This window comes from Dipodomys merriami, unplaced genomic scaffold, assembly GCF_024711535.1.
Source record: "Dipodomys merriami isolate MVZ:Mamm:240054 unplaced genomic scaffold, mDipMer1.0.p SCAF_1, whole genome shotgun sequence".
Taxonomy (NCBI): Eukaryota; Metazoa; Chordata; class Mammalia; order Rodentia; family Heteromyidae; genus Dipodomys; species Dipodomys merriami.
This window is the reverse complement of record NW_027202270.1, coordinates 89,397,737-89,425,410: the sequence shown is the minus strand read 5'-3', so window position 1 is coordinate 89,425,410 and position 27,674 is coordinate 89,397,737. Positions and strand designations below refer to the sequence as shown.

At 38.7% G+C, this 27,674-nt stretch overlaps 1 gene segment (V, D, J or C); it reads right to left on the bottom strand.

Moving 5' to 3' along the window:
• Window positions 1-7,951: 7,951 nt before the first annotated feature.
• On the bottom strand, window positions 7,952-22,482 carry LOC138814057 (T cell receptor alpha variable 9-1-like). The segment is given in 3 exon segments: window positions 7,952-8,286; window positions 8,430-8,515; window positions 22,429-22,482. Coding segments are annotated over 2 exon segments (381 nt in total).
• Between the last annotated feature and the right edge of the window lie 5,192 nt (window positions 22,483-27,674).

Genomic DNA, 27,674 nt, shown 5'->3' with positions numbered 1-27,674 from the left:
ATGTATACGTGCTCTGTTCAATCATGGAATGAAATCAGAAGAGCTGTGACTGTACACAATTAAAATTTGGTAAAACATTTAGAAGAATCATAAGGACAACTCCCTGATGGACCTTGGGAGGTGTAAGGGTTAATTTTGGAAAAGTTGTTAAATTGAGGGACTAAAATACTCATTTTAGTGACCACAAAAAAGAAAATAGCTGAAAATACTCTTTTAGAATTTGATTTTAGCAGATAAACAGTAGCTAAAAGCATTAGCTCATTTTAAAATATTTTTCTTGTTTTTTTAATTTAATTTAATTTTGTTGTTAAGGTGATATACGGAGGAGTTTAAGTTGCATAAGTAATAAGTACATTTCTTGTTAAACATTGTTACCCTTTCATCTTTTTTCTCCCACTTTTTCTCACTCCCAGCACCCCACCCCCAAGTTGTAAGGTTCATTTCCACCATAGTATCTTTTGAGTATAGCTGTTGTATTGGTTCACCCTTTATCCTTAGTCTCACCATTTTGTTATTCCCCTTCACTTCCCAAATCAGAATAACATATATATAAGACTCTGGCTACCAAAATAAAAAACAGTGATGACAGGGGATAAACCAAAGGGGGAAAAAAAGTGAAAGAAAAAAAATAACTTCACATTAAAAAAAAAACATTAAAAACAACAACAGGGCTGGGAAGGTGGCTCAGTGGTAGAGTTTTAGCCTTACATGCATGAGGCCCTGGGTTCGATTCCTCAGTACCACATAAGCAGAAAAAGCCAGAGGTGGTGCTGTGGCTCAAGTGGTAGAACTCTAGCCTTGAACTGAAGAGCTGAGGGACAGTGCCCAAGCCCAGAGTTCAGGCCCCATGACCGACCAAAACAAGAACAACAAAAACAACAACAAACCCTCTTTTTTCCATATCTTGGAGTTTGTTTCAGTTAGCATCATTTTATATGGTCATGTGTACATAGCCATTGAGCTATTGTGTGATCTTCTGCTAGAACTAACGTAGACATATATTAATTATTACAAATTAGGGAAACCATGGGACCTATGTTTCTTTGGGTCTGGCTTACTTAACTTAATGTGAGTTTTTCCAAGGCTCTCCATTTCTTTACGAATGTGGCAATGTCATTCTTTCTGATGGAAGTATAGAATTCCATTGTATATGTATATATACCCCACATTTTCTTAGTATACTCATGTACTGAGGGGGCATCTAGGTTGTTTCCATATCTTAGCTATGGTAAACAATGCTGCCATGAATATGGATGTGCTGTAAGCTTTAGTGTGGCCTTGTTTGTGATTGTTTAACTGTTAGAATTTCAAGAGAACAGTCAATAGCAAATTGTAGGGAGCCGAGGCGAGACTCCGCCCACTCCCTTGCAGTTTTGAGGATTACCACTCCAGACGGCGCGAGCCCGGTAGTGTCCCCAGCCAATCCCATGACACCTGGTGACGGTAAAAGGCAGGTGACCAACAATAGAAAAGACCCGTGTTCGAATTCCCTATATAAGCGGCTGTGTTTCGGGTGCACGCTCTCTCGCGCCCAAGCTCTCCTACAACTAAAAGGCTCTCCAATAAAGCGTGATCTGAGAAGACTCCTGGTGTGGTGGTCGTTTTTCCTCGCTGGTCGAGTAGGCGGTCACTACAACTGGTGCTGAAACCCGGGAACGAACCTGGGACGGGACCCGCGCGAGAGGCTGAATTGGAGCCAGAACTCAACACGCGGAGAGAAGACGTCGGTAAATATCCCCCGATATGCTGTTCACTGTAGATTTAGATATTTATTGGTTGCTTGCATTGCTTCTTCCTTTGTGGCTTGTCTTTTTGATGGTGCGCACTTGCCTCGAGGAGGGAGGGTTTGATTTAATCCAGGAAGGACACAAAGTACTAACGCAGCATCAGGATAGTCTATCAGAGTCAGCATACAGTAAGGGGGAGGAAAAGAGGCCTAAAAGAAAAAGGGAAAAAAGAGAAAAGGATCCTAAAGAATTAAAGCAAGAGGGGCTGCAGCCCTCACAAAAGGAGAAGGGTTTTAGGGAGGGGCTCTCGAGGAGACCCCCGCGCCCTTCTTTAAAAGCAAACCAGTTCTCAGCCCTACATGTGGAAGGGCGGGACCAAGAATATAGTAATCTTGTGAGTGATTCAGAGGAAGAAATGTTAGAGGAGGAGGGAGAGCAGCTCGATCCAGCTGATAGTGAAGAGTTAGAAGAGGCTGCGGCGGAGCACGTGGCAGACAGATATGGAGGGTGGTGCCCCCTAGGGGTGGGAGTACCGCAGCAGCCAGGGAGAGGAAGCGGAGCTGCCCCTCACTCGTCGGCCCCCCCGCCGTGCCCGCCGGCAGGGAAGAGTCACTTTATAAAAGGCAGCACCTGGTTGCCGTTAGCGGCCGCCTTTCCAGTTTTTGAAAATCCCATTACTAATGAGAGAATTCTTGAGCCAGTTTCCTACTTCCAGCTTAAGGATTTAGTTGAAGCAGTCCGGACTTATGGAGTGACGGCCAATTATACCACTGCCTTGCTTCAAAGGCTAACTATTAATGCTATGATTCTGTGGGAGCAAAAACTGTTCAATATTTTCCTGAATTAGTGGCTAAACAGGCAATTTTGATCTAAGAAAAAAAATAAATAAATAAAAATAAAAAAATAAAAATAAAAAAATTTTTAAAAAAAGCAGGCAATTTTGGGTATGAAGTATTGTTTAATGCACTTTGCAAAAATTCCAGATAAATTAATTATTCCATACACCCGTGAGCAAGTTGAAATTTTAGCAGCCACAATGGATATGTGGGCAATTCTTGTTTGCTCATTTCCAAATGTAATTGATAATCATTATCCTAAGCATCCTCTGCTTGCCATAGTTAACAAAAATTTAGTGTATTTTCCTGTTGTCACTTCAAAGGAGCCCTTGGCTGATGCTCTGACCATCTTCACGGATGGATCAAAATCTGGACAAGGTGCCTTTTTTGTTCAAGGACACAAACAGCCGGTAGTTTTTAATTTTCGGCCGAATGTCCCACACGCTGTTGAATGTTTAATTGTGCTTGAAGTTTTTAAAAGATTTGATCAACCTTTTAACTTATTTTCTGATTCATTATATGTTGTAAATGCCGTTGCTTCTCTTGAAGTTGCTGCTTCAGTTAAGCAGGCCAGTACAATTTCTAATGTTTTGTTACAGATTCAATCCCTTATCTTAAACAGAAAACATCCTTTTTATATTGGACATATTCGTGCCCACTCCATGTTGCCAGGCCCGATGGCAAAGTGTAATGATTTGGTGGACCAGGCAACTCGGGCTATGGCTCTGGTTGCTGCTGATCCTGTAGAATTGGCAAAAGACTTTCATAGATTGTATCATGTACCTGCTAATACCCTTAGGAAAAGATATAATTTGTCCAGGCATGTGGCAAGAGATATTGTTAAAGCCTGTAAATCTTGTGTTACCTTTCTTCATCCTCCCCATGTGGGGGTAAACCCCAGGGGGTTGAGACCAAACGCCCTATGGCAAATGGATGTTACTCATCTGACGGAATTTGGTAAGTTGAAATATTTACATGTGTCTGTGGACACCTTTTCTGGTGTCATTCATGCCACACCTTTGGCAGGAGAAAAGGTGTCTCACGTCAGAATACACTGCTTAGAAGCTTGGGCAGCTTGGGGAAAGCCCCTTAGACTTAAGACGGATAATGGCCCTGCTTATACTTCCCATGGTTTTCGCGCCTTTTGCGCACAAATGCAGGTTGCCCACACCACCGGATTGCCCTACAATCCTCAAGGACAAGGTATAGTGGAAAGAGCTAATAGAAGCATAAAAGAAATGCTTCAAAAACAAAAAGGGGGAGTTGCTGAGTCCGCGTCCCCCAGGGAAAGACTTTCTCTTGCGCTCTTTACCCTTAATTTTTTAATTCTAAATGACAATGATCAGTCTGCCGCAGATCGGCATATGACAAGAGACTCCATGGATACTAAAGACATGGTTATGTGGAAGGATGTTATTAATAATAAATGGTATGGACCGGATCCGGTAATAACGAGATCCAGGGGAGCTGTTTGTGTTTTTCCACAGAGTCAAGAAGTACCTCACTGGGTGCCAACGAGACTGACCAGGCCGGTGGAGACTGCAGCAGAACCCGCTCTTGAAGATGCAGCTGATCTTCCTGCTGTTAGCAACAGTGCTAATAGCAATCCCTGTGATAGCTAAACCAATGATGCTGTGGGCTATTACAATTTACTGACTGGATTGCCTCTGCGGTGTCCTTTTCCAAAGAGCGGGTGGGAGTCGGAATGTTTTTAGCCTGCTGCTTGGGAGGATGTGTGGTCTGCCTATGGTTGGTCTGTCGCCTTCGAGCCCAAACCAGAAGGGACAAGGTTGTTATCTTGCAAGCATTAGCCGCTTTGGAGAGTGGATCCTCACCCCAGATCTGGCTGTCGGCCCTAAGAGGCAGCTAAGCCTTACCATTCTGCATAGCCTTAGCACCCCGAGGGATCAGGGGATCCCATTGCACCGGGACAGGTATGCAATTTGCAATTTGGGACAGGGTGCAAGGCAAGTGCACTGCACTTGAGGAGATGGTTCTCATCTCCTCAAGAAGAGCATGCTGGGTAGCAAGTGGGTTGATGCCCAAGATCCCACCTCTGCAAAAAAGGCATCGGACGGGCCTGGTCATCACTGGGGAAGGCGCCCCTCAGGCGAAGGCCAGTGCAAGGTCCTCTCATTAATGTCTTAGACAGAGGCCCAACCTCTACTCTTACCTGTTGCCATAAAACAAAGAAGGGGGAACTGTAGGGAGCCGAGGCGAGACTCCGCCCACTCCCTTGCAGTTTTGAGGATTACCACTCCAGACGGTGCTTGGCGGGACGCCTGGGCTGTGCGCGTGCGCGAGCCCGGTAGTGTCCCCAGCCAATCCCATGACACCTGGTGACGGTAAAAGGCAGGCGACCAACAATAGAAAAGACCCGTGTTCGAATTCCCTATATAAGCGGCTGTGTTTCGGGTGCACGCTCTCTCGCGCCCAAGCTCTCCTACAACTAAAAGGCTCTCCAATAAAGCGTGATCTGAGAAGACTCCTGGTGTGGTGGTCGTTTTTCCTCGCTGGTCGAGTAGGCGGTCACTACAGCAAATGACTGAATTTCACATTTATTCATAGTTATTTTATATAATTTAAAAGTAACTTTGTATCAGATTTCACTCAACATATATTGTAAATTAAAAAAACAGATAGTTTTTGAGAAAAACTATCAGGGTTGAGTTGATTAGAAAATGTGTACCCTGCACTCAGAGTTGCAGCTGATGCTTATAATCACAGAATTTGGCAGGAAAAGATCAGGAGGGTCATGGCTTTGAGGTCACATGGGGCTATGTAGTGGGAAACGCTCTCAAAAAAGTTTGTATATATACATATAAATCATGTATGTATATAGATCAGTAATACTTATTATATTTATGTTTTAGCCACTTAAACTACCAATATGAAAAAGATTTTTGAACCATATTACAACATATATGGATTTATTTTATTTGTACTTTTTCCAAACATGCTTTTATACTTGTTGCTGTGTTTTGGTTGGTTGTAGGGCTTGAACTCGGGGCCTGGGCTCTTCTGTTTAAGGCTAGCACTCTACCACTTAGAGCTACTGCTCCACTTCTGGTTTTGGTGGTTAATTAGAGACAAGAGTCTCATGGACTTTCCTGCTTGGGCTGGCTTTGAACTGGAGTCCTCAGATTTCAGCTCTTCAGTAACTAGGATTACAAGTAGGAACTACTGGTGCCTGGCTGCTACTCGAAGTTTGTGAGTTTGCTAGACTAAGGAAGGGCTGCTTTGTTACAAGTTTTTGAAGAAAAGAATATGCACTCACTGAGTGATAGCCAAGTAAAAGATGACTGTAAAATTCTTGCAAGAATCTATTTTCAACTTATAGCTCATGGCACCTCTGATTTACAGGCTGTCCCCCAAATCAGAGACCATTCCAGAGAGTAAGCCTTTACTTTTGATCATGTTTGGTGCATAGGAATAGCTGTCATCAGAGTGGTTGAGGATGTGAGGATCAAACTTGTAATCTTTTCAGCAATGCCAAACACCCCTCCAAGATCCATCTTCTCCCAATATTTGAAAGTCTGGGAATTGCAACATCTGATTCCTCATTCTTGGTGGAAAGGTGAAGCAGAATATGTGAGGAGAGCTATACATCTGATTAAAATATAGAGAGAGCTTTAAAAAATTAAGCTGTCAAAAAATCAACAACCCAATTAATTAATAGTCAAAGGCGATGAACAAAAAAGGTAAAATTGCCAACAAATATATGAAGAACTGTTCAACATGCCTAGACATAAAATAAACACAAACCAAAACAATGTTGAGAACCTGGGTTTAACACTTGTAATTCTAGCTACTTGGAAATCTGAGATGTGTATTTACACAGCTCAAAATCAACCAAGTGCAAAATTCCTGAGACACTTTTCTTCAATTAATCACCACAAAACTAAACAGCCTGAAGCCGAACGGTGCTTCAAGTGTTAGTTGCTACCCTTGAGTTCAAGGGCCAGTACCAGCACACAGACACACACACAGACACACACACAGACACAGACACACACACACACACACACACACACACACACACACATGCACACACACAGAGAGAATATGAATGACCAATAATAAGTATACAAGCAAAAATGCTGAGGATATGAATAAAAAGGAACCCTAAACCTCTGAGGCCCCTATCAAAATCAGTATGAAATTTTAACAAAAACTATAAGCAAATAGAATTATTGTATGACACAACCATATTCCTCAAACATTTATACAGTAGAATATAAGTCAGAATGTAAGGCACCTGCATACTTATGTCCATTGTTGCACTTGCTACAATAACCAAACAATGGAAATGGTCCAACTTTGTTATAGCCAATGAAGATAGATAGAGAGATAGATAGATAGATGAATGATAGATTGATAAACAGATGATAGATGACAGAGAAACATAGATATAGATCACTAAGGCATTTCCCTACAGACTGTGAGACAGTAAATGAGTATATATTTCCCTTCTCTCTTACTTTTTGTGCCATGAATACTTTTCACAAGGAAAAATGTACTACATGGCAAAAAAAACCTGATGAATAGGTAATGCCTAAGATAGACAATCCAAGACATGTGTATATTCTTTTTTTTGCCATCCATTCTGTCTAGTAGCCATGGTCATCTGCTCCCCATTTTGGCTTGGCAGATACTAGGAAAGCCATGCTTCACTAGGATCACAACATCCAAGCTACCAGGATAGAAATACAATTTCTTTTGTTAAGAACATGTTATTTATTGAGATAAACTCAGCTTTATGATTTGTCCTTCTGGAATAACCTTCTTTAGATCATCAACTTATGAGGAAGACATTAATATTTACATTTTCAGCTGTGCCTCTGAACACAAAAGCTTGTGACCTTAGTCAAGTTCAGGGGGATAGAGTGATATCAGAGGATGAACATACACAAGCCAGGTGTGGGGGTGCATGCCATAATCCCAGAAAGTTGGAAGGTATAGAGAGTAGGATCATGGCCTTGGAAAAAGTTCAAGACTTTATCTGAAAAACAATCGAAAAGCAAGAAGACTGGAGCATGAGATTCAAATGTTAGAAGACTTGCTTAGCAAGTATAAAGCCCTGAATTCAATCCCTGTTACCACAGAGCATAAGAATTAAAAAACAAAAACAAAAACAAAACTTGAATATATAGAACATTTCACTCATCTCTAAGTTTTGTAATTCTAAAATTACAAATTTCACACTCAGTCTGGGAACTATGGTACAGACTGTTTTTCCTTCTCACTGTGAAAGCTCTGTGAGGCATGTCTATTCCATGTTCTCCTATTGTGATTCTAGTGCTGGATGTGGTGATGGCAACAGTTGTAGTCCGGTTCCTATCCCTGAAGCAGAGCTATCACAGCAGGGGCTCAGAAGCCAGGCTGTTGTCAGTGTTTGTGTTCAGCTCCCCCTGTGGTTTCTGCCACTGTGTCACTCAGAGCACAGTAGTACACAGCCGAGTCTGACACTAGGACTGTGGCTTTCTTCAAGTGGAAGGAGGTGGTTTCTTTATCATACATGGCTTCAAATCCTTTATGGCTTCCCATCTCATTGGCCTTGGCAACTTTAATAAGGAGCTGCAGACCTTCTCCAGGGTATTGGACATACCAGAATAGGGTGGGGTACTGTGTGGTTTCATAGGAACAGTTCACAGTCAGGGAAGCCCCTTCTAACAGGGCCACTTGGCCTTGTGTCTGGGTCACCGAGTCTCCATTGCTTCCTCCTGAAAACAAAATATGAGAATTCAGTGAGAATTACCTTGATATGCTCCATTATGACCCTCCTGTTTCTTAGAGAAACCATGGTTAAAGATTCCCTCAGCATCATGAACAGAAGAATCATTTTTTTGTGTGCCATATCACTCACCAAATAATAAGAGCAGTGTAATCACTGGTCCTGGGGAGCAGCTCATTTTCAGAGCTTCTGCAGTCTGTGAATCTTGACCTCTTGTTCTAAGGAAAGGTGAAGGCATAAAGATTAATGTTTGCTGAGGATGACAGCAGGAAGTTGGAGTGTGTTTGGAAGATGCGCCCCCTTGTGGACAAGATCCAAAACTCAGAGGACTGTTAACCTCTCAAAGGCCAATTCTATAACTCCATTTCTGGATCTCCCTTTCCTTCTCCCTCCTCTCCCCTCCTCCCCACCTCCCTACAGCTACTTGTAGCTTTCTGGTGATTAATTCTGTTTTCTTTTTTTTGTATTTTGAGCCATTAATTGCCTTATTTGAAAACACTACTCCAAACATTTGTAAGAAGAATTTATCTTTACTACTTTATTTTTTGATCACCCAGTGAGTCACTGAAATATTAGAAAAGCAAGTTTTAGGATAGAATTGCAAAAATATCACTGTCTAGTCATTAGGTCAGTTTGGATAGCAGAGACTTAAATTTTACTATTCCCACACTTCAAACAATATCAGAAATCTGCCAGGTAATTAATAAATACATATCAATGCAAATTAAATGAATAAATGGTAGTTTAATCATAGCACTTAGGAGGCTAAGGCATGATGTGTGACAGTTCTAGGCTAGCATGGGCTACATAGAACCTTTTAAGCAACCTGAATTACATAGACAGTGACCTTGTCCCAACAAAAATACATTAGTGAGAAGTTTCAATACCTTGCTTTCACCAATAGATAGGTAAGTCAAGCAAAAAAAAAAATCAACAAAGAAAACTCAGAACTAAACAAAAACAGATAAAATGGACTTAAGGAACATCAATAAAGTATTTCATACAGCAGCTGAGATATACACGTGCTTTTCTGCAGTCTACTGAACATTCTCTAAAATACATAACATTTTATTTCATAAAGAAATCTTAGCAAATGCAGAAAAAATTAAAAATCCCCTGCATTCTATTAGATGACAAGCAATTAAAAAACTCAGTTTGGTAAAAGATACTACAAATATTTAAACACTTGAAGATTGAGTAAACACATTGTGAATGACAAATGGATCAATAAAGAAATAAAAGAAAAAATCTAAAAGGTTCTGGAATCTAATCAAAATAAAAAACACAAGCTACCAGAATCTCGGGGAAACAGCAAAGGACATGATGTCAGTTGTAATTAAAAGTGCCCATATTCTATACCAAAAAAATAAAAGCCACATAAAACTTCCAAATACAAAGACTAACATACACACCAAACTTCTAGAAAAACAAAAGCAAACAAAATCTTGAATTATTGGACAGGAATAAATAATAAAGATTAGGGAAGAAGTTAATAAAATCATAATTTAAAATATACACAAACCAGGTGATGGTGGCTCACATCTGTAATCCTAACTACTCAGGAAGCTGATATCTGAGAACCTTGGTTCAAAGGCATCCCAGGTAGGAAAGTACTTGAAACTCTTATCTTCAATTAACCACCAGAAAACCAGAAGTGTTACTGAGGTTCAATTTGGTAAACCACTAGCTTTGAGCAAAAGAGCTCAGAGACAGTGCACAGGCCATGAGTTCAAGCCCCATGACAAGCAATAAAATAATAACAACAATAAAATAAATAAATATCACAAACACCAAAGAATAAAGAAGATCATGTTGGAAAACTTTAAAAATCTATGTTTAGATAAACTGGAAACTCCAGAAAGAATTAACAAATTTTCAAATATAATTTATCGACCCAAATTCAATCGAGGATATGTCACTTAAGCAGATCTGACATAAAGAATGAAAATAAAAATGTAATAAAGAATATTCCAACAAAGTAAAGCCCAGGACTGTATGAATTAAAAGCCAAACTCTATCAGACCTTCTAAAAAGAAATAATTCCAATAGTTATCAAGCTTTGCAATAAAATAGGAAAGAAAAAAAATACTACTGATCTCATTTTATAAAGCCAGTATTGTACTTTTCCCAATCTAGACAGAGACCCAATCAAAAAAGAGAGAATTATAAATTAATCTCCTGATGAACATTTCTGGAAAAATACTCACTAAAATACAAACAATTCAACAATACATTAAAAAGATCATACACCACGAACAATTTGGAATATAAGGAAATAGAAGGAATATAAAGAATATAAAGCAATATAAGGAAAGCTCAGCATACATAAATCAATAAATATATCACATTACATAAATACTATCACAAAAAAATCACAAGGTCATTTCAACTGACACATAAAAAGCCCTTAACCAAATTCAACTTTATTTATGATAAAAGCTCTGAAAAAAACTTAGAAAAGAATTCACTGAATTCTATATATGAGAAATGTATCCAACATCATTACCTTTGTACAACTAGCATATACTAATAAAAATAAGTAGATAAAGTTGGGCACTGGGGGCTAATGCTTATAATCCTAGCTACTCAGAAAGCTCACATGTGAGGATCGTGGTTTGAAGCCAGCTCAGGAAGGAAATTTTGTGAGGCTCTTATCTCCAATTAACCACTAAAAATCAGAGGTGGTGCTGTGCTCAAATGGTAGTGATAGACTTGCATGAAAAAACTCAAGGACAGAACTCAGGCCCCGAGTTCAAGCCCCACAACTAATGGGGAGAAAGAGCAGTAGATAAATACAGTAAATAAGAAATATCTTTATTTTAATTTACATGGTGAATAGTGTGGTTGAAGAAATGGCCTAGCCTTAAAAGTCCAATTCTTTGATGAAAATATCATAATATCTGACTTCATTCAAAAGAACCATAATAGCAAAATGATCATAGTCTTGGCACAAAAACAGACACATTGACCAATGGAACAGAATAGAGGACCCAGAACTGGGACATGAGTGTTGGTGGGGATTTGCAGCAGGGCTATGAGTGGAATGTGGAAGAACTTAGAAATCAATGAGAAAAATCACACGAGCTAATTTCCAGCTAGTAATAGACTCACATGTCCTAACTTTAAGAACTCAACTTGCTTCAGGGCCTTGGATTTAACAGTCAAGAGTCTTAAGACAAACAAGTGAATTAAGTTATTGTTACTATGTGAAATACAGGTAAAACTCAGGGAATGTAGCAGAAATATATTTTGCCATTAGAAGACATCAGTAATAATTGTAGCAGACAGTGGCTGAACTGAGAGTATAAACACTGTAATGTCTTATACAGTCTCCTTAGATATTTTGCCATTTTTTTCCCAGAATAGCTTGAACATAGAAAGAAACATACAAAACATGAAAATTTAGGCTAATTCTTAACATTTGTCTATCTTTCTTATATGAATCTTAAGGTATTTTGAGACCTCACTAGGAGTGCCATCTATATTCAATACAAAATAAGTTCATAAGTTTGATACATATCATTGAATGTGCAATAGATGACACAGGAAAATTTCTTTGTCATTGAGATGACAACTAAAAGTCTCCTAGCATAAATCTGTGGCTCACCTATTCTCAGTAAATGTACTTTTAAAAATTCATAAATCTATGCTTTCTAGTTTAATTTTCTTATCCAAGATCTCTCATTTCCAATAGTAACAGTCTCCTAACGTACAAACTTGGAAAGCGAAGTGCTTCTAGAATGTTAAAGATTTCACATAAACTACTTCAACAACTTGGCCCTGAATCCTTAGCAATCACCATGGTGATTAGCATGTGTGATACTGTACCCTTTCAGCACCCTTAACTTCCTTCTAATATTGAGATCCTGCTGTTATGACCCATTAAGTTATAGAATCACAATCTGTGTATGTGTTTCCTAGGACCAATATTACATTATCTCTTACCCCGAATTTTTCTAGATACCAACACTGGAAAAGTGACTGAATGCAAACAGTTTATTTGGGGAATGCAGGAAATACAGATAGAAAGAAAAGGGAAAAATCATCAGTTTACAAGGAGGTGAGGAAATGTAGTTTCTTTAAAGATGGCTTTTGATTTTTTTCTATAAAATATTCTCTATAAAAAGTTAAGAAATGTATGCATTATCCTGCCCATGTAATTGTACAGTATGTTCACAAATAAAATAAAATAAAATTTTTTAAAAAGTTCAGAAAAGAAATATCTGCTTTCCTACAAAACTTTTGTCCTGGAAACAATACAGTTTGCTTATATGCCATTAAAATGACATCAAGCAGCATTACTATCTTGCATAAGGAGAGAAACCAGCTGTGCTCAGTCACTGAGTGCTCTCTCTCTCCCTATTATGCTGAAGCTGTCACACAGGAGGCAGAAGTAACTGGATATTTCAGGCATGGAGAAGACTGCTCTGGGAGATCATCCAGTGAGAGTCACTGCCATAGCTGTGGTATCAACATGGGAAGGGACCATCCCTATCAGCATCTGATGTGTTGACCTTTGGAAGGGAACTATTACCTCCCTGTCTGCCTTGAAAGAATGTTTAATAAATCTGTGTCCATCAGTGATATGAGTAACCTCAGATTACGGTGTTGTCAATATAAAATCTACTTTCATTAGGGTTGGGAGTTTGGCTCAAGCAGTTAGAGGGCTTACTTAGCAGGTGAAAGTCCCTGAGTTCAAAAATCAATACTTCAAAAAATATACCTTTATAAATATTATGAAAATACAAAAAGTATAAGGATAAAAAGACTCAACATCTCAAGAATGATGAGACAGCTGGAGAAACGGCACATGCACAATGAAGTGCATTGTCCTATACCAGAAGAAATGTAAAACAGCCTATTTAAGAAGCTAATCATGTAGGTAAAGAGCAACATCTAACTTCAGGGAAATAAAGGTCTTCCATGCAAACACAAGATGATGAATATAAGAGATTAAATTGTGACTTGGAAAATCATTCTTACAATCATTAAAATTTAAGTTTATAAGATGGGACAATTGTAATATAGAACAAAATGTCAGCCATGACTTATTGGTATGAAAGCTTTGTAAGGTATTGAAATATTCTTCCTGATATTTTACAGTTTATAGTGAGAAAAATCAAGTAAATGAAACATAATAGACTTTCTATGAATAAGATTATTCTCTGGACAAATCACAATGACACTCACAAGTTGAATCTAGATTTCTAGCATGTAAGTTAGATATAATTAACTCTCAGAGAGTTTATCCAAAATGTCCTAACTACTCCAAACTGACATCCTTTCAGGATATATGACCCTACACCAGAATCAATCACAAATGAATTAAAGACCTCAATGTAAGACCAAATACTCTGAAAATATTAAAGGAAGGGATAAGAAAAACACTAAGGCTCCTTGGAACAGGTCAAAACATCTTTTTTTCACAAGTAAAGAACCAGAAACACAACAAATAAAAGAAAGGCTGGATAAATGTGATTGCATTAAACTGAAGAGTTTCTGCATGGCAAAGGAGATAGATAGCAGGATAAATAGAAAGCCCACAGGTTGGGAGAAGATATTTACTAGCCATACATCAGACAAATGCCTCATCTATAAAATTTACTTAGAGCTCAAAAAATTAACTCCCTCAAAAATATCCTTAAAGAAACAACAATCCCCATCAATAAGTGGGCTAAAGACTTAAAGAAATACTTCCTAAAGAAGAAATAAGAATGACCAATAGACACATGAAGAAATATTCAACACCTCTTACCATAAAAGAAATGCAAATCAAAACAACACTGAGATTCCATGTCATCCCAGTTAGAATGGCCATTATCAAGAAAACTAATAATAACAGTTGATAACATGGATGTGGCTTATGAGAACTCAATTAAATGAGAATTTAAACTTGTTTGATCACGCTGGAAAGCAGTATGGATGTTCCTGAAAAGGCTAAACATACAGCTTCCCTAGGACCTAGCAATCCCACTCCTTGGCATTTACACAAATGACCACAAACCAGTCTGCACTAACGCCACCAGCACAAGCATGTTCATTGCAACATTATTTACCATAATCAAGATATGGAATCAACCCAGATGCCCCTCACTGGATGTACGGATCAAGAAAATGAGATGTATATACACAATGGAATTCTATGTTTCCATCAGAAAGAATGATGTGGCCCATTTGTAAGGAAATGGATGGACTTGGAAAAAAATATATTAAGTGAAGTAAGACAGACCCAAAGAAACATAGAATGCTTGGTTTCCCCCAAGTTAATCCATGTATAGTAAAAGACAATTACACTTGGACATGATTAACTAAACATAACTTGAAGTATGGCACAGTGAGAACAAAGGAGGATATTCTTAGGAAAGGACCACAATGGCTATGTGCATATGACCATATAAAATGATGCTTATCAAAATGAACTCCAAGAAATGGAAACAGAATTTTTGTTTGGGGGGGAATGTGTTTTTAATTATATTATGTCACAGAAAACAGACATCATTCGTCATTCAGAGTTCATAGACTTTTCAGATGCTGTGACTATTTGGTGCATGTTTTTTTTTCATTTTTTATTATTTTATTTTATTTTTTTGTGAACACAATGTACAAAGAGGTTACAATAATATGGGCAGGATAATGCGTATATTTCTTATCAAGCATTGCACCCTCCACCTTTGTTTACCCTTCACATCCCTTCCCAGCCTCCCCCCCCACCGAAACAGAACTCTTTTTTTAAATTAAATTTTATTTTATTTGTGAACATACTGTACAGAGGGGTTACAATTACATGGACAGGATAATGCGTATATTTCTTACCAAGCATTGCACCCTCCTCCTTTGGTTTACCCTTCATATCGCTTCCCAGCCTCCCCCCCCCCAATCCCAATCCTTCTCCTTCCCCCCCAACCGCCCTCCCCCCCCCCGCACCGACGTTGAAAAGCTCATTTTGGACATGACAACTTCTACTTCTTGTTGTTGCAACAGGTCCACCTGTATCCTTAAACAACTGATTTTACCCATCTCCTCCACAAGTTATACTGACATCAAATATAGTGAAAGCAGGGGTTATAATGTGGGGGAGGGACATACAAAGCAACAAAGAAATAATCTTATAAATGCGTTAGAAACACATGCATAAAAGAAAAAAAACATTAAAATACATATCTAAGGGTTCATTTTCCTGACCTCACATTATCTGACCTTTTCAGCTTGACTCATACATATACTAGATATTGCAAATAAGGGAAACCATGAGACCTATGTTTCTTTGGGCCTGGCTTACTTCACTTAATATAATTTTTTCCAAGTTTTTGCATTTCCTAACAAATGGGGCAATGTCATTCTTTCTGATGGAGGCATAGAATTCCATTGTGTATATATACCACATTTTCTTGATCCATTCATCTGCTGAGGGACATCGGGGTTGGTTGCATATCTTAGCTATGGTAAATAATGCTGCAATAAACATAGTTGTGCTGGTAGCTTTAGTGTGGTCTTGTTTGTAAACATTTGGGTAAATGCCCAAAAGTGGGATTGCTGGGTAATAGGGGAGATTTATGTGAAGTCTTTTGAGGAACCTCCATACTGCTTTCCAAAGTGGTTGAACAAGTTTACATTCCCACCAACAATGAAGTAAGGTTCCTTTCTGTCCACATCCCCTCCAGCATCTGTTGTTGCTAGAGTTCTTGATTTTTGCCATTCTAACTGGAGTGAGGTGTTATCTCAATGTTGTTTTGATTTGCATTTCTTTTATGGCTAGGGATGTTGAACATTTCTTCATGTGTCTATTGGCCATCCTTCTTTCTTCTTCAGAGAAGTTTCTCTTTAAGTCTTTCGCCCACTTATTTATTGGGCAGTTGTTTCTTTGAGGATTTGTGATTGGGGGGTTTAATTTTTTGAGTTCCAAGTATATTTTAGATATGAGACCCTTGTCGGTTGTATGGCTAGTAAAGATCTTCTCCCAATCCGTGGGCTTTCTATTGATCTTGCTAGCTATGTCATTTGCCCTGCAAAAGCTCTGCAACTTTATGCAATCCCATTTGTCCAAGCTTTCTTTGATTTGCTGTGTTTCCGGGTCTCTATTCAAAAAATTTCGGCCTGAGCCAAGCAGACCTAGGGTTTCTCCTATTCAATCCAGTAATGTTTTCAGAGTGTCTGCTTTGACTTCAAGGTCTTTGATCAATTGGGAGTTGATTCTGGTGCAGGGTGATATATCAGGATCTAGCTTTAGTTTTCTACATGTAGTTAACCAATTTTACCAGCACCATTTACTGAAGAGGCTGTCTTTCTTCCATTCTATTGTTTTAGCTCCCTTATCGAAGATTAGATGGCTATAGGTCTGTAGGTTCATTTCTGTGTTTTCAATTCTATTCCATTGGTCCTGAGGTCTGTTCTTATGACAATACCAAGCTGTTTTGATTACTATGGCTTTATAGTAGAGTTTGAAATGTGGTATTGATATTCCTCCAGCAGTGTTCTTTCCGTTGAGGAGCGTTTTTGCTATTCGGGGTCTTTTATTGTTCCATATGAATTTTTGGATTGCCTCTTCTATTTCCTGGAAGAATGAGGTTGGAATTTTGAAAAGTATTGTGTTGAATTTGTAGATAGCATTGGGAAGTATTGCCATTTTCACGATATTAATCTTTCCAATCCAGGAGCATGGGAGGCTTTGCCATTTTTTTAGTTCTGTGTTGATTTCCTTTTTCAAGATTTTAAAGTTTTCATCATAGAGGTCCTTCACTTCTTTAGTTAAGTTAATTCCTAGGTATTTTAATTTTGGGGGCTATTACAAATGGAGTTGCTTTCCTAATTTCAGCCACACTTTTCTCATTGTTGGCATACAGAAAAGCCATTGATTTTGGGGGGTTAATTTTATACCCTGCTACTTTGCCAAAGTTTTGAATCAGCTTGAGTAATTTGGGAGTGGAGTCCATGGGATTCTTTAAATACAAGATCATGTCATCTGCAAAGAGGGAGAGTTTTATTTCTTCTTTCCCTATTTGGATTCCCTTTATGTCTGCATCTTGTCTTATTGCTGTAGCTAGGCATTCTAATACTAGATTGAAGAGGAGTGGAGAGAGTAGGCATCCTTGTCTTGTTCCTGAGTTAAGAGGAAATGGCTTTAGTTTTTCACCATTGAGTATAATGCTGGCTGTAGGTTTGTCATATACAGACTTTATTTTATTGAGGAATGGTCAATGGATTCCTAATTTTTCCAAAACCTTCATCATGAAGCGGTGTTGGATCTTGTTGAATGCTTTTTCTGCATCTATTGAGATAACCATGTGGTTCTTACACTTGCTCCTGTTGATGTAATGAATAATATTATTTGATTTCCGTATATTGAACCAGCTTTGCATCCCTGAAATGAATTCTGTTTGATCGTGGTGTATGATTTTTTGGATGAATTGTTGAAGTCGATTGGCCAAAATTTTGTTGAGAAGTTTTGCATCAATGTTCATCAAAGAAATTGGTCTGTAGTTCTCTTTCTTTGATGAGTCCCTGCCTGGTTTTGGGATGAGGGTTATGATGGCTTCATAGAATGTGTTTGGTAGTGAGTTTTCTCTTTCAATTTCATTGAAGAGTTGGAGGAGTATGGGTGTGAGCTCTGCTTTGAAGGCCTTGTAAAATTCCGCTGTAAAGCCATCTGGTCCTGGACTTTTCTTAGCTGGGAGGTCTCTTATTGCTGTTTCTATTTCAATGCTGGATATGGGCCTGTTAAGCTGGTTTAACTCATCTTGGTTTAGTTTTGGCATGTCAATATTTGCTAGGAAAAGGTCCATTTCTATCAAGTTCTCAAACTTATTAGCATAAAGTTTTGGGAAGTATTCCCTTATAATGTTCTGAATCTTGGTTGTTTCCGTGGTGATGTTTCCATTCTCTTCTCTGAGTTTATTAATTTGGGTGTGTTCTCTTCTTTTTCTGATAAGATTTGCTAAGGGTCTGTCAATTTTGTTAAGGTTTTCGAAGAACCAACTCTTTGTTTTGTTGATTCTTTCTATAGTTTTTTTGGATTCTCATTCATTTAATTCTGATTTAATTTTGATTATTTCTTTCCGTCTACTGGATTGGGGTTTATCTTGCTGCTCTTTTTCAAGGAGGTTTAGATGTGTCATTAAATTGTTAGTTTCAGATCTCTCCAATTTGTTGATGTAGGAGCTCAGAGCTATAAACTTGCCTCTGAGTACTGCCTTTGCTGTGTCCCAGAGGAGCTGGTAATTTGTGTGTTCATTTTTGTTGAATAGCATGAACATTTGAATTTCCTTTCTAATCTCTTCCATGACCCACTCATGATTCAGCAGTGTGTTGTTCAGCCTCCATGTGATGCTGGACTTTCTTTGGTGGCTTTTGGTGTTGAGTTCTAATTTTATTCCCTTGTGGTCAGAGAGAATGCAAGGTATAACTTCAATGTTTCTGAATTTAGACAAGTTTGCTTTGTGACCTAAAATGTGGTCTATTTTAGAAAATGTTCCATGTGCTGCTGAGAAGAACGTGTATTCTGATGCTGCTGGGTGAAATGTTCGGTAGATGTCTGTTAAGTCTAGTTGATCTATGCAGCTGTTTAGATCTGCGGTTTCTCTGTTGAGTTTTTGCCGAGTTGATCTATCTAGTGGGGAGAGTGGTGTGTTAAAATCCCCAACAATTAATGTCTTTGGGTCTATATGGGATTTGAGGGAAAGAAGTGTTTCTTTGAAAAATTTGGGTGCTCCATTGTTTGGCGAATAGATATTTAGAATTGAAATATCCTCCTGAAGGAGAGATCCTTTAATTAGTATGTAGAGACCTTCTTTATCTCTTCTCACGAATTTTAATTTGAAGTCTATTTTATCTGATATTAGGATTGCAACTCCTGCCTGTTTATGGGGGCCGTTTGCTTGGTAGATTTTGTTCCAGCCTTTAACATTGAAAATGTGTTTGTTTTTACGGGCAAGATGTGACTCCTGCAGGCAGCAGATAGAAGGGTCTTGTTTTTTAATCCAACTAGACAGTCTATGTAGCTTAATTGGAGAGTTCAGTCCGTTAACGTTAAGAGATAGGACTGCGACGTATTTGGGAGTTCCTGCCATATTATCCACCTTCTTGGGTGCTGCGAAAACTGGGTTCTTCCTATGGTTCTTGTATTCTCAGTTTGGGTGCAGTTTCTTGGTCTTTATTGCGGTCTTGTTGGTTTTCTATATGTAGGACATCTTTAAGAATCTTTTGTAGGGCTGGCTTGGTGGAGATGTATTGTTTCAATTTTTCTTTGCTATGGAAGGTTTTTATTTGGCCTTCAGTTATGAAGGAGAGTTGAGCTGGGTACAGTACTCTTGGTTGATAGTTGTTTGTTTTTAGGGCATGGCATACATCATTCCAGGCTCTTCTTGCTTTGATTGTCTCTGCTGAGAAATCTGAGGTGATTCTAATTGGCTTCCCTTTATAGGTGATTACCCTTTTCTCCTTGACAGCTTTAAGGATCTTTTCCTTGGTCTGAGTTGATCCTGTGTGGATTATAATGTGATGGTGGGATGTCCTATTCTGGTCTGGTCTATTTGGGGTTCTAAAAGCTTCTTGTATCTGAATAGGCCTATCTTTTTGTATGTTTGGATAGTTCTCTGCTAGGATCCTGTTAAACAAATTTCCTAGACCATTAACTTCTGTTTCTAGGTGCTCCTCTACACCCATTATCCTTAGATTAGGCCTTCTGATGGTGTCTTCCAGGTGTTGGATAGATCTATCATATTTCTTGGACTTGTCTTGGATGGTTGTATGTTCTTTCTCTATAATATCTAGGCTGTCTTCAATCCCTGAGATTCGATCTTCTGCATGGTCTAACCTGCTGTCAAGACTCTTTACTTTGTTTTTTATCTCTTTTCCTTCTAATTGGTCAGCTTTTTTGGCTTCAAGTTCTTTGTTGAAGCTCTGTTTTAGGTCTTGTATGAATTTCTTTACTTCCTTAATTTGGTGTTCAGTGTTTGTTCTCAAATCACTTAGTTGATTGGTTCTGGTTTCTTTGGACTCCCATTCCTTCTGTTGGGTTCCATTCAGCATTCCCTTTGTGGTCTCCCTGACTTCCTTCAGCTCTTTGTTAATGGATTCCATGAATGCCTTTAGTGATCTTTGTGTATTCTCTACCTGGTCTCTCAATTCCTGTATTACTCTTTGATTAGCTTCCTCCCGTTCATGGGATTCCTGCAGTTCTCTTTCCTCCCATTCGTGGGATTCCTGTAGTTTTCTTTGAGTGTTCTCAGCCTGCTCACGCCATTCCTCCCTTTCTCTTTGAGTATTCTCAAGTTGTTCACGCAAATCCTGTATCAGTTTTTGAGTAGCTTCCTCATGCTTATGATATTCCTGTATAAGCTTTTGGGATGCCTACTCTCTCTCCCTTTCACGCTCATACAGAGTCCTTTGTAAGTTGTCAAACTTCTCATTTATCATGTTTGCCAGCAGTGTTTGTAGAGCTATTTGGGAACTCTCCTCTGGATTATTCGTTATCTGTTCTGACCCCTGATTATCAAGATTGGGAATTGAGATATCCGCACTTGCCACTTTTCTTGTGTTTTTCCGGCTTACTCTGCCCATTTGAGATGAAAATAGCACCAGTTTTGTGCTAGCACACTATCTTAAGGCAACCATCAATCAAAGTTTGCATTTGTACAGTCAATTGTCTACAGATACAATCTAGTTCAACAGATACATCTATTCAACATCAAACAACTGGTGTTGGTGTGGGGAGGCACAGGGAGAGTTAACTATGTCCTAATCTCAATGCAGGAAATAGGTTGGGTAGGATGCAAGTAGAGAGAGAGAGAAAAAAAGAGGAAAGAGAAAGGGAAATGAAAAGAGACCAGAAAAAAATAGAAAAGTAAAAATTAATATTATTATGGAGATTAAAAGACCATCTATTTAGAGAGGAATGTGAGTAAAGAGAAGGGAAGCGACATAGAGGAGAAGTGAAAACCTTAAAAAAAATACTTAAAATATTATATAGTTATAAAGAGGTAGTACTGCTATTAAGGAATTTAAGTCTCGGAGGTTTTGAATTGAGTAATAAATTTGTGGATTAAGTGTGTACACAATGGGGGATAGGGTCTACTAGTTAACTACGGGTTTATCTGAGGATGTGCAGGACAAGAGTTAAGTCACATAAAGAAGATCAAAAGAGAGGATAAGGTGCAAAGGATAAGAAAGGCAGAAAAAAAGATCAGAAGTTCAGTAGAGCTAGACAAAAAACAAAAAACAAAAAGATAGTCAAGAAAAAAAGAAAAAGAGAAAGAAGACAAGAAAAGAAAGGAAAACACACATTCATGTATTCCTAAAATAAAAATTATAAGAGGAAAAAAAAGTTATTGGAAAACAATTATTTTTTCAAAAAAGGCAAAAATTAAAGATTAATAAAATTTTTAGAAAAGGAAAAAAAAATTTATATATATAAGGTACCAAAACAAAAGAACAAAAAAAAAGAAAAAAGAAAAGAAGAAGGAGAAAAAAAAAGTTCTTTGATTTTTTTTTTTTATTTTTTTGGGAGGGGCGGGAAGAATCCTGTATCTCCCTTTTGTCTGTAACCAGCCTCTTCTTGGACTCTCTGGTCAGCTTGAGGTCCTGTAGCTTGATTGGTTTCTTAAGTCAGTTTGTTCGAACAGGCAGAAAAATGCTCTGCTTTACCCAAGATTTTGAGATCCCCCTCCCAGATTAGTTTAATGGAGGGTGATCTGCTTTGAGAGTCACAAAAGAGGGGGATGCAGTAGTGAGGCTTTCAACAATCAGTAGCTTTTCCCTGGGGCTATTTTGTGAAAAAACTCACAGAGCCCAGCCTGGAGCCATTCTCAGGGTTTCTGTTTTTCAATTGATTGTGGAGGCTGCTAGGGGGAGGGGCAGCCTCTGGCTCTGGTTACCCAGTGAGGAAAGCCACTCCAATGGCTGGCGCCTGAGCTGGGTGACTTTTCCCTGGATGGAGCTGAGTCTGGCAGGTCACTTCACCGTTAAGCTCTTGTGACCTGCTAAATGACTCGTTTTATTCCAAGGCCTGAGTTGGAGCTGGCAGCTCCTCCGAGCTTTGTCGGTATCCAAGATGGAGATCACCAGTGCTGGGGGGGAAGGGGTGGCCTTCCCTCCTCTGCTCCCTGAGAAGGAGTGAGGAGGTCGGGCTTCTACTCACGCTGAGTCTTGGATCCTGGGTCGTCTCTGGTCTGCAAACTGCAGGATGAAGATGTCCGCTCCTTGTCGGTTCTTGCTGGTGTTGAGTAGAATCCGCTCGCCCGCTGCATCTGGCTTCTTCGTCCTGGACTCTCTGTATGAGTGCTCAGGTATGGCTCCAGCTGCGGTGGGCACCGCGACCCTGCCGCCCCCACCACAGCGGGTGCTGGCAAGCGCTCAGATGTGTCTCCTTGCCTTGGCTTCCCCTCTCTTGTCTAACTCTCTGTCTTGTGATGGCACACTTGGTGTGATTCTCTGGCTTAGGACTGTTCACTGGAACTCTAAAACTGCTTTCTATGCGAGAGCTTGTTCAGATTCCAGCTTCTACTCCGCCCAGAACTTTTTTATTTACTGTTTTCAGTCCTTCCTTCCTTCCTTTCTTCCTTCCTTCCTTCCTTTCTTTCTTTCTTCCTTCCTTTCTCTTTCTTTCTTCCTTCCTTCCTTCCTTCCTTCCTTTCTTTCTTTCTTTCTTTGTTTCTTTGTTTCTTTGTTTCTTTCTTTCTTTCTTTCTTTCTTTCTTTTTTCCTTTCTTTCTTTCTTCCTTTTTTTTTCTTTCTTTTTTTCATTGTCATTGTTTTTTATTTCAGTACCCTTTGTCTTGTATATAAGTTTATCTGATTTGGGGAAGGGAAGGGCATCACAGAAACAGTGTGACAAAGGGTGAACCAATTCAAAGCTATACTTATTAGACACTATGTTAGAAATAACCTTACAACTTATGGGAAAGGAGGTAGGGGAAGGGGGAAAGTGGGAGAAAATGAGGGCTGGGTCACAGTGTTCAAAAAGAAATGTACTCACTACCTTATTTATGTAACTGTAGCCCATCTGTACATCACATTTACAATACTATTTAAATTTAAATTAAGAACAAGATTGTATAAGGTGCTTAGAATTTACCATGTCATGTACGTGTAAATGTCCAGATTGGGATCACAACTTTTGGCATTATGAATGTATCCTTTCTCCAGCCTCATCTCATATTTCCCAATTCTTTTTTCATATGTGTACAGTGAATATTCTTTAAACTTTTTGAACTATTAACAATTTAATAAAATTAACACCAGGAAGATGGGACATGATGTAATGTTATACTTCATAACTCAGTAGTTAAACTATAGGACTTCAGTAGAGAGTGTGAATCATCTAGAAATGTAAGAAATATATCTCATATTTGGGAAATGAGCTCATCATCCTATTTGTGGAAGAGGGTTAGGGAGTTTGTGTTTGAATGAAGAGTACTGTATCATATTAGGAAGAAGTATGATTGTACTAATGGCTTTATTTGAACATGGAATTCAAATAGGTGAAGACAGAACTCAAAGTGACAAATAAGTGATGTGGTAGCTGTACACTGCCTCCACATAACTAGGACTGTATGCAGCTACCACATCACCTGTTGGTCACCTTGAGTTCTGTCTGCACCTACTTTCCTGCGTGGTTTAGCTTGTAGAAGTCATGCACAAGATTTGTAATGTAATTGTGATTCAGTAACTATGTCAAGTATTTGCAGATTTCCAGTTCCAGGCACTAAGAACCTCTCAGGCATTGCCCTTGATCTCCCTGTTGACTCACAATCCCACCACCTCCCACATTGCCTCCTTGTTCACATTGTCTTGTTTTGTGTCAAGGATGTCTGAAGAATGAGGCAAATAACATTGCTTTTGCTGAAGTCATTCCTCAAGTGGTATGGAAGATGGTGTGTATAGACAAGATTGCTTTGCCTTTTAGGTTCTGATGTAGAGAATCTTTCATCTGTGATTTGGTCATTCCTATAATTTTTTGGTGAACAGTCTGTTCAATAATATTTCTCACCTTAAATTTTTTCTCTTTTATTGAGTTGTAAAGCTCTATATATGTTCTGTAAAAACAATCATTTCACAACTTATGTGCTTCATAGCTTTTATCCTTGCTAATGGTTTATCTTTTTATTTCCTTAAAGATTTACAAATTACTGTACAGAAAAGTTGAAAGTAATGCTAAAAAATAAAGAAACTTCAACAAACAGGAAATAAAACTATTAGCTTTAATTCCCACAAATTGTACATTACGTAATGCTGCTCACATAAGGAGCAGACCTACTTTTGCTTAAGTAGATATAGTGACTCACATCATGAAAAGATGTTCATATAATGAAAAGAAATTTTGAAAGGATTAATATGGAGAACTCACCCTATCAGGATCTACTAGAAAGAAGAGTGAAACAGATGGTGTTGGTGAAATGTGACACATAGGCTAATGTAGATATTGTATCAGTATAGAAAAAGTAAGTAGTAGAGAAATAATTTTACATATATATGTTCAACAATTTTCAGTTAGGTAAGAAACATTTTAATGAAAAAAGAAAAAATGACTTAAAGAAATCAAGTGACCATCCATATCTAGCAAATAAAAATGAACAGCAGGTTCAACTTTTAAATACTTTCAACATGGGCTGGGAAGGTGGTTCAGTGGTAGAGCGCTTGGCTTGCATGCCTGAGGCCCTGGGTTCCATTCCTCAGCACCACATAAGCAAAAAGAAAAAAAACGGAAGTGGCGCTGTGGCTCAAGTGGTAGAATGCTAGCCTTGAGCTGGCGAGCTGAGGGACAGCGCCCAGGCCCAGAGTTCAGGCCCCACGACCGGACCAAAAAAAAAACTTTTTTTTTCAACTTACCTTCATTTAGACAGCAATTTCAGACTGTAAAGCAGTACTTTTGAAGAAAGCACATTTAAATTTTTTTACGTAATTCAAATTTACAAGTTATTGAATCATTTAAAATCCAAATCAAGCAAACAGAAATAAGATAAAGGATGGAAAATGTATCGTGCACATACAGCTAGAAAGATGGAATTGCCATAACATTATTTGATAAAATACATTTTAATCAAATAAGCAGTCCAAAGTTAAGGACTACTTTTAATAATAAAAAGTCAATACATTAGAAACATATAATACTTATAGCTTTCAGAATTGCAAGGGGAAATAGATTTCAACAATAATATTTGGGAGTTTAATACTTTGCTAGGACAACTTAGTAGATTAACAGCAACACTATAAAGCAAGTAACTCTGACACATCTCCACCCAACCGGAGAACACACATCCATTTCAATTGAGCAAGAAGCCGGCTATAGTGTAAGCAGACCATTCAAGACACAAAAGGATGAGTGGGAATTAGATGAATGAAACATATATGTGGACACTCTCCTCAGACATTGTTCTATTTCTGCTTCACTGATATTTTAGGCTGCAAGAAATGGAGAATGGCCTTTGCCCTTGGGGCATGTGGTGAATCAAAGGAAAAGTAACCCAAGCAGAAAGTATCCAAAAGACCACTTGGACAAAAGTCACATAGAGGAAAAGATTTATTGCCAATAGAGCAGCCAAGGCTAAGTTGTCTCTAGGGAAGGGAGAAGATGGCGTCATCTGGCTCCTTGGAGGACCCTTTATATACAGCTGGGGGCTGGAGGTGTTACCTGTGGCTGAAGGTGGGAGGTGCCTCACCTGTGGAGCTTAAGCCTGTGAAGGCCTAAGCTGACTTAGAGTGAAAATGCCTGAATGTTCTGGAAATGCTAAACTAAGCTGCACTGCTGTCAATAACGTCTTTATCTCAACTTTTTTTTTCTTTTTATTGCTCTTACATTTTGTCCTGTGGGGATCCAACACACTGCAGTTAATTTATTTTGATATCATCTTGTATCAGTCACTTGGCTCATTCCAAGTAAGTTATTTGTAGTGAAAGATGAGGTATAGACTGAGAAGGGAAGAAAAGACCAAACCCATGGAGCAACTGTGGGTGAAACTGCCAATGTAGGAAAGAGACATGAAACTGTTTAAAGGGGCTACACCAGGCTGAGGGTTTGTGTAGAGTCTGCAGGTGCCTAGGGAGTACTGTGTCTCTCACAGCACAGAAGTAAGTGGCAGAGTCTGTATTCTGGGCAGAGGAGATGTACAGCAAGCTGCGGCGTTCCCTGGTTTCTATCGTAGCTACGAGTCTCCCATTGTGCTTTGTTCCTGTAGTAAGGTAAAACAGGCTGATGAGGCCTCCTCTTGGAAGTTGCTGAAACCACTGCACAATGGTTACTGTGCTAGAAAAGTTGCACTGCAGCGTGGAGTTCTCTCCCTCCTGGAGAAGGAAGGCTGGAGGACTCTGCTCAACCTGATTTCCTCTTACACCTGAATAAAAGAGAGAAATAATCATTTATGTGATTGTCATTACCACAACTGCAGAGTTCTGAAAGTGCTGCCATAGATTATGAATGAGAAGGACACATCTTCCTGCTTCTCCTCCACATGCTACAACTGAGAAACCCTCTGTGTATCGTAGATGTGGGACAGCCCAACTCACAGCAAACCTGGATGCACAAAAGTCCCAACAGAGTGCTCAATAGCCCTTTCATGTTGCCTGTCTGGTTATGTGAGATAGGTATATATAATTCAACTGGGCCAGGTGTGTCAGGGCTTGACTGTGGCACTGTTCCTCCTACTGCAACCAATCAGCTGAGTTCCTTTACAGCCTCTGTGCAGGAAGGCCCTCCCACACACCTAGCTGAGTGTCTTCATGGAGTGGTGGGGGAGAGGGAGAGTGTGATTCTGATGTTTTCTTAGAACATTGAAAGTGCTATTAGGAAGAAATAATCTATTGAAAATGTACATATTTCTGACACCTTAGTTTATGATTCTGAATAAACAAATGTTTAGTCAGAACTCCTCCTTTAGCTGCAGAGTAGGAAGGTTAATTTTAATCTACAGAAAAGCTATTTCCTTTATAGTCAACAGTGCCCTCTTATGACAAAAAGTATACACAGTATAGGCACCATTTCAACGAACTTTATTTTTTATGTTCTTCCAGGGTTCAATATTATAATTCATAGATAAATATTTATGTTTTGTGAAGACAAAAATTATCAGGCAACTTTTAAAATTTGGAAACACTATTAAAAATTGAAAATGGACATAAAATTATGTCTGGCTTGGCTTCAAATTGTGATCTTAAGAACTTGGTTTCCTGAATAGCTTATATTAAAGGTATGAACCACCATTGCCTAGTTATATTTATGGTACTTTAAAATGTAGGCTTATGATCCAAATTAATGCATTAAGCTTAAATCATTCTTGTTGCATGGGTAATTTAGGACATATAAATTATTACCAACTCTAATGAATACATGATGTCATATATTCATGCGTCCTATTTGGGAGGTGGTGCAATGATTTGAACTCATGACCTA